Raw genomic sequence first — 15,139 nt, 5'->3', positions numbered from 1 at the left:
GTGCAAGCAGGGAAGGAGCAGAGAGGGAGGGAGTCACAGAATCTAAAGCAGGCTTTAGGCTCTGAGCTAGCCGTCAGCTCAGAGCCCAAGGCGGGGCTCAAACTCACAAACCGTGAGATCATGATCTGAGCTGAAGTCAGACACTTAACTGACTGAGCCACCCAGGCGCCCCAAACCGGAGATTTTTAAATAAAAACCATCTATTTCCTTAGGCTAGTTAGTTGTAACAAAGCAAGGAGGGGCCTTTTCTGAGCCCCCTCTTCTTCAGCCATTCCTATCAGTTATCCATGTGGTTTTGTATAAAATACTGGTCTACAGAGTGTTTTCAAGTATAGGTATTCTTTATTGCATTCCTTCATTTGCATTAAACAATATATTTATATTTTTCAATATAGTTTTGGACAAAACACAAAGACACCAACCTCATTTGACAAGAGACATAAGTTAATACAGTGTGTGCTGCTTTCTCAGGAAGAGAAGAGAGGCAAGCTGTGAAACAGATAAGGGAATCCAAGATACTGGCCACCGGGAATCACAGAATTTCACAATACAATCCACTTTTTAAAAAGCCACAAAATAAGCTGGGAATGAAAACCCAAAACAAGATTGATATGACACTGAAGTCAACCAAAACTATACAGATGGCAAGATCTGGAGATAATTTGCCTTCTACCACGGGGACAAATGACAGAGCTACGACCCAAGTGCCCCTGTGGCAACAAGTCCCTGGGCGGCGTAAAGCCCCTGCAGGGGGCTTCTGATTGCTTGTCTCTGCGTTTTAAGCAGCAGTGGGGAGAGAGGGGCATGCTCTGCAAGTCTCATCACAAATATGATGACCTACTTAACTCCTTTAGACTCCAGTAGAAGACAAACCACTGGCCCTCCTTCCCTTTGGAAGAAGGTAAAGGAAATGTGTTAAACGTACTGGAATGGATGTTAAAAGACTCAGAGGGCGAGGGCTAGAAAACGGTGTCTTCTGGAGAAAAGTGTTTTATTTAATAGATGCTAGATAGTACAGATAGTTTAAAGTGAAGGAAAGACAAATTCTAAGTCATTAAGCTACGGAAACAGAAGAATGTTGATACTAATAAGCCTTTAATATTATAAAGAATTGTCCCATTTAGAGCTGGACACTAGTTAGTGCTGAGAGTTTATAAATGACTTTACTGTAACGACTCCTTTCTATTTAGCGGTGTGTGCTTTTTCCACACGGGTCTTTACCGAATCTTTACCAACATCTACCAGGTGGTAACGGCGAGCAGATCTCTTACCACAGAGCAAGTTAGTAACACTGTGGGGGTACCACGGCCAACACAGTAATAGTCAGCCTTCTGATTAGGAAAGATCTCCTGACTGCAACTTGGAAACAACTCTGAAAGTGATTGAGAACAGCATTTAGAAATTCAAGTCCCTGTTCCTTCAGGCAAAGATAACAAGCAGTTTTCTAGGAGAGCCTTTAACCAAATACCCAAGTACCTTTAGTGTCAGCACAGGGGAGCTGAAAGATAATCCCTTTGAACCTGCACCTCTAGTCACTCTTCCCGCTTTACATCTCGGAAGTCTTCCTTCGAATAAGCCAAGTGCTGTCTTGCAACATCATTACATTTACAGAGAGTTTTGGGTGTTGGCGGTGGTGGTGGGGAGCCTAAAACGTGTAGTGTTCACAAGTGCAGTGTGTCACCCACACTTCGAGACCACAGAAGAAGCAATCAACTTAGCTTGCACAGAAAGGTAAGCACAGCATTCTAAAGCAAATTTGTACCTTCCACAAAACAGCAGAATATCTGAGTAAGCACAAGGGAGGGGCTTTCATTGCACTAATCATGCAGAGTGAGCATGTGTCAAAGGTAGGGACTGTTTCACTTCGTCCAGGATCTTGAGTTAAGCTGGGTGAAGATCCCAGGCCATCTTCACCTTGGTCACTTCCCTTGGTCACTGCGTGTGTGCAAAGATTCCGTTTTCAAAGTCAAGGGGGCTACTGAAAAAGAAATACCCAAAACAAAAAACACAGCTGAGGGTCTGCAAAAAACAATGTGTCACAAAATCACTAAAACTCTTAATGGTTTTTCTATATTTTTCACTATGCATTCGCTATTAGATAAGCATTTCACAAAAGAAAATGGGCATAGCCCCATGCATTTGAAGGCAGGTTCCAATAAATATGTACCATCGAGTTTTTTCCTGCATTGTGACAAGGAAGTTTTGCGAAGCAGGACAAGGAGAGCAAACCAACAGAACAACCAATTTCCTTGCTTGGTCTCTCAGACCTACAACACAGTGAAGAACTCTAATAAATGGAAACAAAGTTGTCCAAGAAAGGTTGAGAATTCAAATTTATATGCACTGTACAGCAACTCTTAGCCCAGGCCGTGGGGCGTAACGGATGGGGAAGTCTGGCTGACGTCTCAAGTGTTGTGTGTACTTACGCTCCTTCTTCTCTTAAGAGGGCCAAGAATTTTCTCACACGGTATTCAGGATCCATCTAAACACATCAGAAGAAATAAAGAAGATGGGTTAATGGTACCTTCTAATAATGATGCACTTCATGCCAAGGAAACGGGCAGTTTCCTACTTCCTCCAGCGCTCTGCTGAGTCACAGCAGTGTGTTGCCCTGCTCCCTGACCAGCATCCTGACACGCGGTGAAGCTGATTACATCATCCCAGAGGAGGGAGCGGGATTTCCAAGCAGAGAATTGCTGTGCGCGAGATTCCAAGTGACCCAGCTGGCCATTCCCAGGCACCTCAGCTGAGTGCCCCCTTAGCTAGCACTGTGTGAGGGGACACGTGTGAGACCAGACAGTGGCCACTCCTGGGTGTTCAAAACGCATCCCAGTCATAGGATTTACACAAGGTATGAAAGTGAGACCAAGCAAAAACAAAAACATGGGACCAAACTTAAAACCAATTGAGGTTGATTAGATGACTAAAAAGTAGCCTACCATCTCTTCACGACACGTTAGCTTTTCTTAGCCTCGGCCTCCCTCACATAGTTTTTACTTTGCAATTAATGAAAAACATTGTGCTGGAAGTACAAAATGAAGAGTGGGGCTGGCTCCCCTAAGTGACGCCTGGATAATCTGGGTCTCCCCTGACAGAAAAGCACCGTGCCCAGGGCACCTGGCTGGCTCAGTCGGTGGAGCGTACAACTCTGGATCTCCAGGTCGTGGGTTCGAGCCCAGTGTTGGGTGCAGAGACTACTTAAAAATAAAATCTTAACCAAAAAAAAAAGGCATCATGAGTCCAGGTAAAGATAGAGGAGTTTTGGTTCAGGGGCTCGACTTAAGATCATTACTACTTCTCTCTATTCATTTTCCTTTCACATTCATATTTACTCATTTGTTTAATCACAGTTTGTTCTCCGCGGTCAGCCAGAGATGTTAAGTTATCTAAAAAGATGAGCGTCAAAAACATCTTTAACTCCTTGAGATGAATTTTTATTGTGAGAAACATACAGAACTTTTAAAACACGTTCCAGGAGAGGAGTCAGTTTCCCAAGAGGGAACTCCCTTCCCTCCAGGAACAGCTTTTAAACGTCGGTGCGGCTGTGCAGAAAGGTCCAACGGGGTCCCCCACCAGCCACACTTTTGTTTTGTTTTTGTAAGATTTCTTCTCTTCTATCCCCAGAAAAACATAGAAGTTTCAAATGTATCAAAGTTAAGAGGTCAAACTACAAAGGACTAAGAAAAAGTGTGAAGAGCTAACAAAAGAAATCTTTTCCCTCTTAGGGAATAGAATTACATATGAATCAATTGTCAGGTTCCTTAAAAAAAAAAAATGGAACTGGCTGGAGCTCAGCTGTAGTCAGTACTTGCAGGTCTTTGCCCATTAAATATATTTAATATGTGTGAGCAATGACTTACTGACTTGCCCGTAGCTATGGAATTAAAAGTCAAGAGAAAGGGAGGAAAAAAGTAATCTAGATAAATGACTTTATTCCCTCAGGTGACATCCAGTCAGAGCAGATACTCAGCACTGTGCAAGTTTTAACAGAATTGTGCAGAGTGAACAGAGAGGTAACGTGACTTATATTCTGCTAAGCTACATGCCTCTTCACTTAGGCTCCGTCTCTCGAAGGCAGATCTAAAGAGCATTCACTCAGCTGCACCAAATCCATTTGACATGAAGGGGTTCAAACTCAGAGGCCTATGAAGTGTCAGTTGCTAAAGATTAGGCCTGAGTACTCCACTCTCACTTTCTGCCCCACACACAGAAGAGGCATTAAGGTGATCGCTGACCTGCAGGCATCAAAGGAAGAAGGAGTAGGGACTGGGGACAAAAGCCCACATAGTTTCTTCTCTGCAATTATTGAAAAAAAAATTATGCTGAAACCAAAAAAAAAAAAAAAAAAAAGAAGAAGAAGAGTAGAGCTACCTTGACAGATTTATCTTTTATTAGTTAAAGAGCTAATACATCTGTATACGCACCTTTCCCAGGAAGAATCCCGAGCAAAGTGATTAGTCTGTACCTTTAATTTGCCAGTCCCCATGGAAAATAAATAAATTTCAGTTGGGCTGAAAGTTCAATAGATTAAACTTTAGGTTTCTCAAAGCGACAATTTTGTTTTCAAATAAATGTGCCAGCAAAGATTAAAAAGAATTCACTTCATGTTCTCAATGTTATTGGTCCAAGAGCCGATTTCAGGTGTAGTCCTCAAACTTGGACTTCACCTCCGCCACCCAGCGCTCACACGGAGCGAGTGACCGGACTGGGTACAGCACGTCGTGCTAACAGCACAGCCGGTGTGTCCTAACCGCCTGGAATGGATACACTGGATTACAGTTTAATGAGCGCCCTACTGTGTGTCTGGCTCTGTTCTAGGCACTGTGGACTCAAATAATGAGGGATTGCCAAGGTCCCTGAACTCACAGAGCCTGTAGATATACATTTGTTATCTAACCAGTGTGGCAGATAAGGACAGAAGACACAGGATGGGTACATGCAGGGGTGGAGTTCCCAAAAGAGGAAAGGTAGGTTGCCAGTAGATGTGAGGAAGTCTCAGAGAAATTTCATCTGTCTTTGCCCAGGTACTAGCCTAGGGCTCAGTTTTCCATGTGATCCTGCATGCTTCAGCCCTATAGGAGTCTGCATGAGATTTCTAGGAGCCCACCAGGGGGAAATACACAGAGCCTAAGTCGACTCTGTGCAATTAATTTGTCCTTTAAAACAGTCTCCCAGGCCCCTTTTGGTGTAAAGTACAGTAGCTTCTGGACCTCTGATGACCAACATCATCTTCCTTCCATCCATAATTGGCTGTGTGATCTTGCATGATTCTTGACCACCTGTGGGATACTCAGTACCCTCATCTCTAAAATGGGGGGGTGGGGAGGAACAGGAAAGCAACTGTTTTTCAAAGCCCTTTCTAGTTCTAAGATCTAATGACACTTCCAGTGAAAATTGAAAGTAACCTTATAATTTTTTCTTCTATTTCTGGATTTTAAGAATAAAGAAAAGTCCCAATAAGTTATTGCTGGTCTCAGAAGCAGGCTGCTAATAGCAACTTGGGTTCAGAAATAAGAGAATTAGAACAAACTATTTAAAACCTTAGCAAAGGAAAAATACAACCTACTGGCATATCATGAAGCTGCTGTGTCTTCATCATACGGAGAATGAAGCATCTTACCTGTAGCGACATCTCGATCAACATTAGTAACTTCTTGATTCCTATCCAAACCTTCTTCCCTTTGACTTGCTGTGAAATTGTGGTACGTTCCTTATCTTTGAAGTTGCCTAAAAGCTACAAAAACAATAAAAATAAAGAGAGCGCTTTGATAGTAAGTTAATTATAACAACATTAGTTAATGGTCACATTTATCCCTAAAAGAACAGTGGTAAGAACTACCTGACTGGTTCAAGTTGACAAGATTTTCTCATATTTTAAACTCCAACCTGACCTTCCTAAACCCATCAGGTACAATTATGAAAGTGAAAGCTGGTATCCTAAATCCTGTTTTCCTATAAACCTCCATTAATTTAGAGATGTATTTCCTGGCTGTGGGGAAAAAAAACTCCAACCCATGATAAATATCAGTTATAATTGTTAATGTGTGTCAAAGCAGAGACTAAATTTCTTACCCAATCTCAGCACAAGAGCTTCTCACACAGGTAACCTGGAGACATTTATCATATAGATAATTTCTATTTTGCTGGGAGTATGCCCCAACCGCCTGGGTCTTGAGGATTTCAAGAAGGTTTTACCACTGCTGAACAAATCACTAGGTAACATTTTTTTTTCCCCCCACAGATCTCATCAGGTCATTTATGTACATTGATATTAATCAAAAGTTTTAATGAAGAGTATAGTTTAAAAAATTAAACTTTGTCATCCTAAAAAAATTTAAGAAAACCTTTCCGTATTATGCACTTAGTAAAACAGTTCCTTTTACTTCTGCAGCTTTTTTGAAGTCTCTACTGTTTTAATCATGTTCTAATTTATGACATGCAGGTAAATGGGCAGAAAGTTGTTGCAAGTGACCGAGTTTTCTGCATGCTGATTACCCCACCGTCCCCTTTCCCCACTCCGAGTTTCTGACTCATGCACCACTCAGGTACCACATGCACCACTCATTGGTGGTGGGCACAGAGTAATTCATCCTGGCAGGCTGGGTACCACTAACACCAAGGAATGAGATTCCTTCACTTTCACTGACATTCATCTCTTCCTCAAATTCCTGAAACTACTCTAAGTAAGTATATCCCAGGTGCCCTGTTCTAGGTCAGCACAGGAATGAGGCACTGGGGGCAAGGTCCGCAGTAGACCCTTAGCGGTACACCCTTAGCCCCGACTCCGGTCTTACGGAAGGTTTGCAACCCATTGACTTGTTTCACCTCCAGAGCCTCCAACAGCTGCTCGCCCGTGGCAATGTTGGGCACGTGGATGGTGGTGCTGAAAGCGTTCAGCATTTCCATCTCCTGAAGGACATCTTTGCGGCTAGTGGTCCCAATGATAAGAAGCTTGCGGCCCTGATCATAGGGAGAAAACGTGTTAAAACGCATAGGAGAAAACTGGTTAGGAAACCAGAGTAAGCCTGAACAGTATCCATTTATTAAATTGTGGAAATGTAACTTATTACATGTTATATGATTATATTTGATTATATAAATATGATGGGCAGCTAAGCCATGTAATATACTATTACATTTCCTTTCTTAGGAAACATTTTGTATTTATTAGAGTTAATAACTGCCATTGTCACCCTTAGCTTAGTTTACCGGTACCCGGTGCCTATTACAAGTTCATCCCCAAACACACACAACCATGAATGTCCTTCCAACCAGGTCAGAGAGTTTTAAAGGTTGTTTATTTAAGACCTCCCCCTCCTAGAGTCCTCTGTCCTCAAAGTTCAGTCTGAGCTCATAGCTCTCTAGGCCTGTTGCACAGCTCTAGTTCTAGAACCTTCCTCTCTCCTGTTATATCCCCTATATCCCAGTCTTCCCTTTTACTTCATCTATTTCTTCTTTTCCATCTACTTCAATAATTACCCGAGAAAGGATGCATAGGAGGTGAAAATGTAAAGACTTCAAATGCCTGGAAATGTTTTTATTCCACAGTCAATACTGTCCACTCTATACTTGACAGTTTGGCTAGGTAGAAAGAACAAGCCTAAAAATAGTTTTCCCTCCAGAATTCTGAAGGCATTACTCTATTGTCTTTTCATTTTCAGTGTTGCTGGCTAGGAGACTGATGCCATTCTGGTTTTCTGATTCTTTTCTTTTACTTTTTAAAAAAAACTTTTAAAGGATCTTTTTCTTGGGGCGCCTGGGTGGCTTAGTCAGTTAAGCGTCCGACTTTCGCTTGGGTCATGATCTTGCGGTTTGTGGGTTCGAGCCCCGCGTCGGGCTCTGTGCTGACTGCCAGCTCAGAGCCTGGAGCCTGTTTCAGAGTCTGTGATTCCCTCTCTCTCTGACCCTCCCCTGCTCATGCTGTCTCTATCTCTCTCCTAGAAATAAATAAAACATTAAAAAAAAAAAAAAAGATCTTTTTCTTATCTTTATATTCTATAATTGCAAAATTAAGCACTTTGAGATACGTCTTTCTTTACTCCATCTGCTAGTGCTAGATGGGTCCTTTCTAAACTGGAAACCTCTAATCATTCTGTTTTAGGAAATATCCTGGATTATTTCTTTTCATTCACTTTCTGTGTTTTTCTGTTTTTGTTTTTTTGCCTCCCCGCCCCGTGGAATCTCCATTAGTTGCATACTGGTCTACTAAAACTAATCTATTTTTCCTGCTCCTGGTTTTTATTTCTTTCTCTTTCTAATGCTTTTTGGGTTAGTATCAACTTTATCTTCCAAATTTATATTACGTTCTTTGTATATTTTCATTTCTAAGCGCTCTCGTTTCTTGAATGTCTTTTTTTTTTTATTACATCCTATTGTATTTAATGGCTATGATGCTTTAGTTTAAGTCTGTGTGAATATTATACATTTTATAATGTTTTTTTTTCTGTTCTCTGCTTTGTCCCTGTCTCCCTGGAGTTCCTTTTTTCCTATTCATTCACTGGAGGTTTTCCTTAAGTATCTTGGTGGCTGTTGGATGACCATTCAGATTTAAGAATTAAGCTAATGACTGGAAGCTCTGAGTCTGATGGCTTCAGTACAGGATGATCAGATGAGACTTGGCTGAAAACTGGGAGTCCTTCAAAGGTCAAGAGGTGTTCCTCCTTCTTGAGGGGCATAAAGGCTAGTTTCCAGCATCCTGGGAGTAGATGGGGGAAGGGGTTGTGGGCATCTCATCATTCAATATGCAGACTCCCACTTATTCTTATTTACAGTATGGCATCTCTTGAGATCAGTGTCTCACTTACTGTTCATATAATCCTGACAATTAAGTACTCATATTATCTCTACTGATGAGGCTATTGAATCTCAGTAATTTGTTCAAGGTCAAATAACCAATATATGATAGAGGCAGGAACCAGAATCCACACATTAAAAAAAAAAAAAAAGTTTACTTGGAAAATGGAAGAGGAACACATTTTAAACTATGTCACTAGATGGATGGTACACAGTCACTCCACAGATAAGCCTTTAATACAATCATTAAACCTATTCATGGATCTAGAAACTCATGATGTTAAAATAAATGAGAAAATAAACTATTATGCAAAAATTAAAATAAATGCAGGAAACGATGTTAAGAAATTGAAGATCAGACATCAAAACAATTTCAATTTGGGTTTTGTAAACATTACACCACTACTATCAATAAGGCACACCAACCATTCTCAGTTTTATTCATCATTTTTGTCCACCTACTATGCCAATAATGGAAAGTGAATCACAAGTATATCAAAGAAACATAGGCATAAACAAAGGCATATCAAAGAAACAAAGTTGGGCCCTTCTGGCACAATTAGTCATTGACGTATCAGACGACTGTGCAAAGACTATGGGGTAGAAGTACACTTGTGGGGCACTTGGGTGGCTCAGTCAGTTAAGTGGCTGACTCTTGATTTAGGCCCAGGTCAAGATCTCATGGTTTGAGATCTCATGGTTGGGCTCTGTGCTGACAGCATGGGGTCTCCCTGGGATTCTCTCCCCCTCTCTCTGTCCCTCCCTTGCTTGTGCATGCACAGCACTTTCCCTCTCAAAAGAAATAAATGCACACTAAACAACAACAAAAAAAGCATATATACTGTGGAGTTTATAGAGTGAAGGATAATCATTCTTCTTCTTCAAGAAATCAACTAGCTAAAAACCAAACACATTCTAACAGAGCTTCATCAAGCTCCTAGATGAATCCGGAATAGATGCTGTGCATATGGATGGCTACAAAACAGAAAATGACGATCCACCATGGACAGGTGGGAGGTACTGCGCACAGGATGTCGTGATAGAGGCAGGGAACATGTGGCACAGAAACACCTCCAGCTCTTTCTCTGGAACCGAGTCTTAAGGAATGAGCAGGTGGATTAGGAGGACGAAGGCTACTCCAAGCCAGGAGGACCAGAAACACATACATCCGAAGGTGAAATAAACCTGGGGAGCTGCGGTCCTTACAAGCACAGAAAGACATACACGCTTCTGCTATCCCAGAAGAGTGGTGGTGCTCTAACGTTCAGCAGGAAATTCCATCTGTAAACTCAGGAAGGGATCTCTGAAGGTTAACAGATGCTAAAGGCCACACAGGCTGGTAGAGCTGCATTATAATGAAAGTAACTGACTGTTCGCTCTTCTTTTCCTTAGGTTTTTAATGTTCTGTAGCCCATAATGCAAACTCCCTCATCTTGTCTTCTCTCAAGGGAGACAACGTTGGCCCTAGAAGAACGGCACCGAGGAAGAAGCTTCCTACTCCAGGAAGCTGGAGTTGCCGTCTTCCCAGTGAAAACTTCTCCATTGGTAACAACGACTGCGCTCCTCGGAGTGCTGAAAGACTGGGAAATGCAGAGCAACTTATAATGGAAACACTAATTTATGTTTTGCTTTACTTCTTGTTTAACAAGACTGCAAACACTGCAGAGAGGTCATGACCCAGGTGAGCTCAGGCCTTGACTTGTAAAGCATCATCTTTAAGAAAACACTGAAAATCATTACCAAATAATTAAATTGTGCTGGGCCATTTTGTCCATTAATTAGTGGTAATGCTCATGAGGAAGCTTTATCATGAAAAAAAACCTCTGAGTGTATTAATGTAATAAATCATATTGGAGAACACGGTGGATGAAAAGCTGCCAGCAGCATGTAAGAAGAAAGTCAGCTTTAAAAATAAAAGTAGAGCTCAACCCAAGAAGGGAAATCCAACTGGTTAATGTGTGGCTCCTAGTCTTAAGTCTACAGCACTGGAAACATGCCCCTTGATGGAAAGAAAAAAAGAGAGAGTGATAACTTATTTGAAGGGAAAAAAAGTTGTTCCCAGCGTACTCTTTACTGAGATTTGCTAGTTCCTGATACAATAAAGAAACAGGCCTAAATAAAATGACTATCTGCCAATCGGATTATGATAAACATTGTTCCAAGGTTAAATAAGTATTAGTTAACTAATTCTTGGTACCATAAGAAGCAACTCAGGTGAAAACATTACCATGAAAAAGGCAGGGCTCAGTCAGGTGTTGATCCTTCAAAAAAACACTTCTTTACACGATGAAGAATGAACAAAGTACTAAGCAGTATCTAAGCCTTTTGCCACACAAAGGACTAACCAGATAATCCACACCCTTTCAGAGGTCCTGCCCATTGATTGGCCCCAATAAACTGATTTGTAACAAAAGTTCATGTGGAAGAAAGCTTTTTTTCTTAAATAAAAATGCCACCAATATAATACTGCAGTGAAATGGAAGGGCTGATTTTAACCTGTGAACAAAAGTAAAGTCAGTTATGCAGTAAAGAAAGGCCATTCTTTCCATATCATTCAATGCTGAGCAAGTGTAATACACCCTCGGTAGGAAGAATTAACTGTGAACAATTGGAAACCCTGAAATGGATTAAGAAGTGAGTTTAAAAGTGCAACTCAAAACTGCTGTGTGCTGGGGGCCTTAAACTTTATTTTCTGATTGTTAGAATCTGAGGTTTTTGTAACTGAGAGTGAAAATTTTCACAATAGTAAGAATTTATAAAGCCAGTAAGCCGAAACTTGTTGATCCGACCATTACCAAGAATTTATTCTGTTCAGGTATTGATGGAATTATGAGATTTGGCTTGTGCCTTCCAAGTGACTATAATTTAGCTGGGAAGGGCAAACAGACACTCAGGGACCAGTAGCAAGGAACACATCAGCAAACACAAACTAATAATGGCCGTGGGGGCAGAGCATAAGGAGACCATTTTATTGGAGAAGGTTTCCCTAGGAAGACCCCTGTAGTACTGTAGGGACACTGACAGAGAGGAGGCCCTGGAGAAGGGACGGGTCTCTAATGCTATTAAACCCTCTGTGGGTGGTGGAGGCAGCTGAGCACTAAGTCTTTGCAGAGAGGTGAGTGGGCGGCCACTACAAGGAAGACTTGGAATGCTAAGCTAAGGAAGGAAATTGAGTATAACAAGCAACAGGAAACCACAGAAGGTTCCTGAGGAGGCAGAAAGGCCGATGGAGAGAGGATCTTGGCAGCTGGAGGCAGCACGGTCCAGGGGCCCGCAGGAAGCTGCACATGAGCGGTGCGCCGCCACCACGAGTCAGCGTGCCCAGGAAGGACTGGCGCTGTCCCACCAACACCTCACACACGCCGTCCTTTTGAAGGCAAGCCTCGAGCTGGCAGAATGCAAGGGAGGAGAGGCAAGACCCCTCACGGCCAGGTGGCTTGGTGTAGTAGTAGCAGAAGGGCAGGCTCCATCATTCATAATCGTGTGATTTGGGGTAGGTTATTTGACTTGTGAGTACCCGTCTCCTTCCCAACCATACAAGTGGGATACAAATCCTGTCTATACCTGCCGTGAAGAATGCTTGGGGATGCGGGGTCTTGGCCATTGCTGTTGGAGGAAGCCAGAATGAAAGGAGATGCAAGTTTGAGTGCATGGTCTTGACAGGAACATGAAAAAGCATCTTCTGCCTAAGATGTCAGGGCTCCATAGGGCTAGGTGAGGGTTAGGTCCGGTGGACGAGCAGTGGGGTGCCTGGAAATCCCTGTCTTCCCAACACAGGGGCCTGGCAGCAAACGGCGTGCAGAGAGTGCATTCTCGCAGAGGGCCAAGACTCACTCTTGGGGGAAGATAAGAGCTCCCATCTTCTGCGTGACTAAGGTTCTGGTGAGGCCCGGATAAGGCCCGAACTAAAGATCAAACGCCCCCTTGAGTCGTGAAGTGGGTGAGAGTGAGTGGCCTCAGCAAGAGGCTTTGGAGGGAAAGGTCTGCTCAGGGCCGGGGTGTGAAGAAGCGTTTGTGGTAAGCCCTGCTTTAATCTACTCCTTACCCTAGCTTCATTCTTGGAAAGGGAATAATTTCACATATTTTTACTTAGTTTGTATTACCCAACATGGAGACCTTTAAAAAACATTCTACCTACCATAGTGCTTGTACAACTTTATCGCTGTATTTATTTGCAAGTCTGAATCTTGTTCCTAGCCTGTCAACTCCCGGGGAGTAGGAGTTTATTCATCTCTGTCCTTGCAGCAGTTAGCACAACATGCCTGGCACACAGAAGATACTCCTATGCTCCCCCCACCTAGAATGCTCTTCCCTTGTACATCCACGCAATTCTTTCCCTAATGTCAAGGCGTTGCTTGAAAGTCACCTCTTCCACTGGGCCCACACAACCCCCCATGCTCTGCCATTTAAAACCAGTCTCCCCTTCTTCCTCTCCCTTTAGCCTGCTCTCTCTTCCACTGTATGGATTTTATTTTATTTCATTTAAAAATTTTTTTTTAAAAATTTATTTCTAGGAGAGAGAGAGCGTGAGCAGGGGAGGGTCAGAGAGAGAGGGAGTCACAGACTGAAACAGGCTCCAGGCTCTGAGCTGGCAGTCAGCACAGAGCCCGACGCGGGGCCCGAACCCACGAACCGCGAGATCATGACCTAAGCGAAAGTCGGACGCTTAACCGACTAAGCCACCCAGGCGCCCCCCACTGTATGCATTTTAACACACTATACATTTTACTCATTTACTACTCTCTTTATTTGTTTGTTGTATTTACTGCAGGTCTTCCTTCGGGAGAACAGGATTTTTGTCTGCTCGGGCTTATGGATACATCCAGGGCTAGCATAGTGCCTTGTACATCCTGGGAAGTTAATAAACTTGTGTTGAATGAATGGTGATCTGACTGTAGGCATCAAGGGCAGCAGATCACTCCTTCCTTGTTACATTCTCTCTTCTGGCCCTCGAGAAATGCACATTACACCAGTGTTCAACAAGAAAATAACTATCTACCATTTCAGAGTCTATACCTTGGAGCCCCAAGTGGTGAATGCGAGGGCAAGTTTTCAAGAAAATGATCCAGAACGAACGGCACGTATGCCTCATTTACAATGTAAGTAGGTGCCATAAGGTTCTCGTCTCTTTCTTTTAATCAAGTGATCGATGACTAGTTAAGCCATTGATTGGAAAATACAGACTTCTCTAACAGGGTAAAGATGAGATTTATTAGAGGCCATTAATTTAAGCTAGTGAATTAAGTATTATGAAGCATCTCCTACAACTCTTGGTTTCCCCCCAAAAGGGGGAAAATTGACTATCAATGAAAACAACCAGAGTCTGGACAGTAAAAGGAGAAGAATGGGGCCTCCTTGCATATCCTGCATGCATTTCTGATTTCTCATGCTCAGATGTCTGTAGCTTTTTCTTTTTTTTTTTTTTTTTTTGGTAGTTAAATGTTTAACTTGAATACCAAAGGAAGGATGTTTCAAATAAATCATGCTACAACGAGGCAGACAACTACACTTAAACTCTCCATTAGATTTTACCCTGAAGCAAATTCTTAGTCTACTGTCTTTGTAACCATCCTCATGGTGCTGTAAGAGGGACAGAGGGCAATAAGGAGGGGAATTCATGATGCAGATCGGGTATGAAATAAGAAACTTCACCCCAAATAATTTAAAATAATTACTATAGGCAAGAGCAGACCACTTTGTGATATTACAGAATATTTTAGTACCAATTTGTGAAAAAGACACTGAATCATCAGATTTTACACTTGGAGTTGCTCTTAAAGATTACCCAGTCCCCCCGCGGATATTTTGTAGATGAGAAAAGTGGGATGAGAAATGAAGTGACCTGTCTGAAGCTTTTATATCCAGGCAGGGAGCTGAAGCTAGTGTTCAGGTCTCTTTGATATTTCTATTATGCTTTGCTGTGCATTATTCTCATCTGTGTAATTTGTAACTCCTATCGGCAATGGCTGATCTCTTAATTATGAGTTAGGGAGATACAACACCTAGAAATTACAACCTCTGAGCTCTTGGGAGAAAAGTTTAAATTAAGAAAATAAAGTCGTACTGACCATGGCACAGTATTCTTAGTGCCAAAAGGAATAGTTTTGTAGACACTTTCTCTCATTAGAAACTGAACTAAGGGGGGGCGCCTGGGTGGCTTAGTCGGTTAAGCGTCCGACTTTCGCTTAGGTCATGATCTCACGGTTCGTGGGTTCGAGCCCCGCGTCGGGCTCTGTGCTGACTGCCAGCTCAGAGCCTGGGGCCTGTTTCAGTCTGTGACTCCCTCTCTCTCTGACCCTCCCCTGTTCACGCTGTCTCTCTCTCTCTCTCTCTCCTAGAAATAAAT

General features: G+C 42.4%; 1 protein-coding gene across 2 annotated transcripts in view; it reads right to left on the bottom strand.

The window, feature by feature from the left end:
* Positions 1 to 322: 322 nt before the first annotated feature.
* NSF (N-ethylmaleimide sensitive factor, vesicle fusing ATPase) overlaps positions 323 to 15,139 on the bottom strand; it is a 138,899-nt gene continuing 124,082 nt past the window's right edge. For both annotated transcript variants that reach the window (XM_039250659.1, XM_039250660.1), the window contains exons 18-21: positions 6,826 to 6,960; positions 5,621 to 5,734; positions 2,427 to 2,482; positions 323 to 1,978 (exon numbers count right to left, since the gene is read on the bottom strand). In XM_039250659.1, the coding sequence (XP_039106590.1) occupies positions 1,933 to 1,978; positions 2,427 to 2,482; positions 5,621 to 5,734; positions 6,826 to 6,960 (351 nt within the window). In that variant the 3' untranslated portion in view covers positions 323 to 1,932. The remainder of the gene's footprint in view (positions 1,979 to 2,426; positions 2,483 to 5,620; positions 5,735 to 6,825; positions 6,961 to 15,139) is intronic.

Source organism: Hyaena hyaena, unplaced genomic scaffold (genome assembly GCF_003009895.1).
Source record: "Hyaena hyaena isolate Hyena2069 unplaced genomic scaffold, ASM300989v1 scaffold_378, whole genome shotgun sequence".
Lineage (NCBI taxonomy): Eukaryota > Metazoa > Chordata > Mammalia > Carnivora > Hyaenidae > Hyaena > Hyaena hyaena.
Note: the sequence above shows the minus strand (reverse complement) of the source record. Positions and strands in the feature narration are given on the sequence as shown.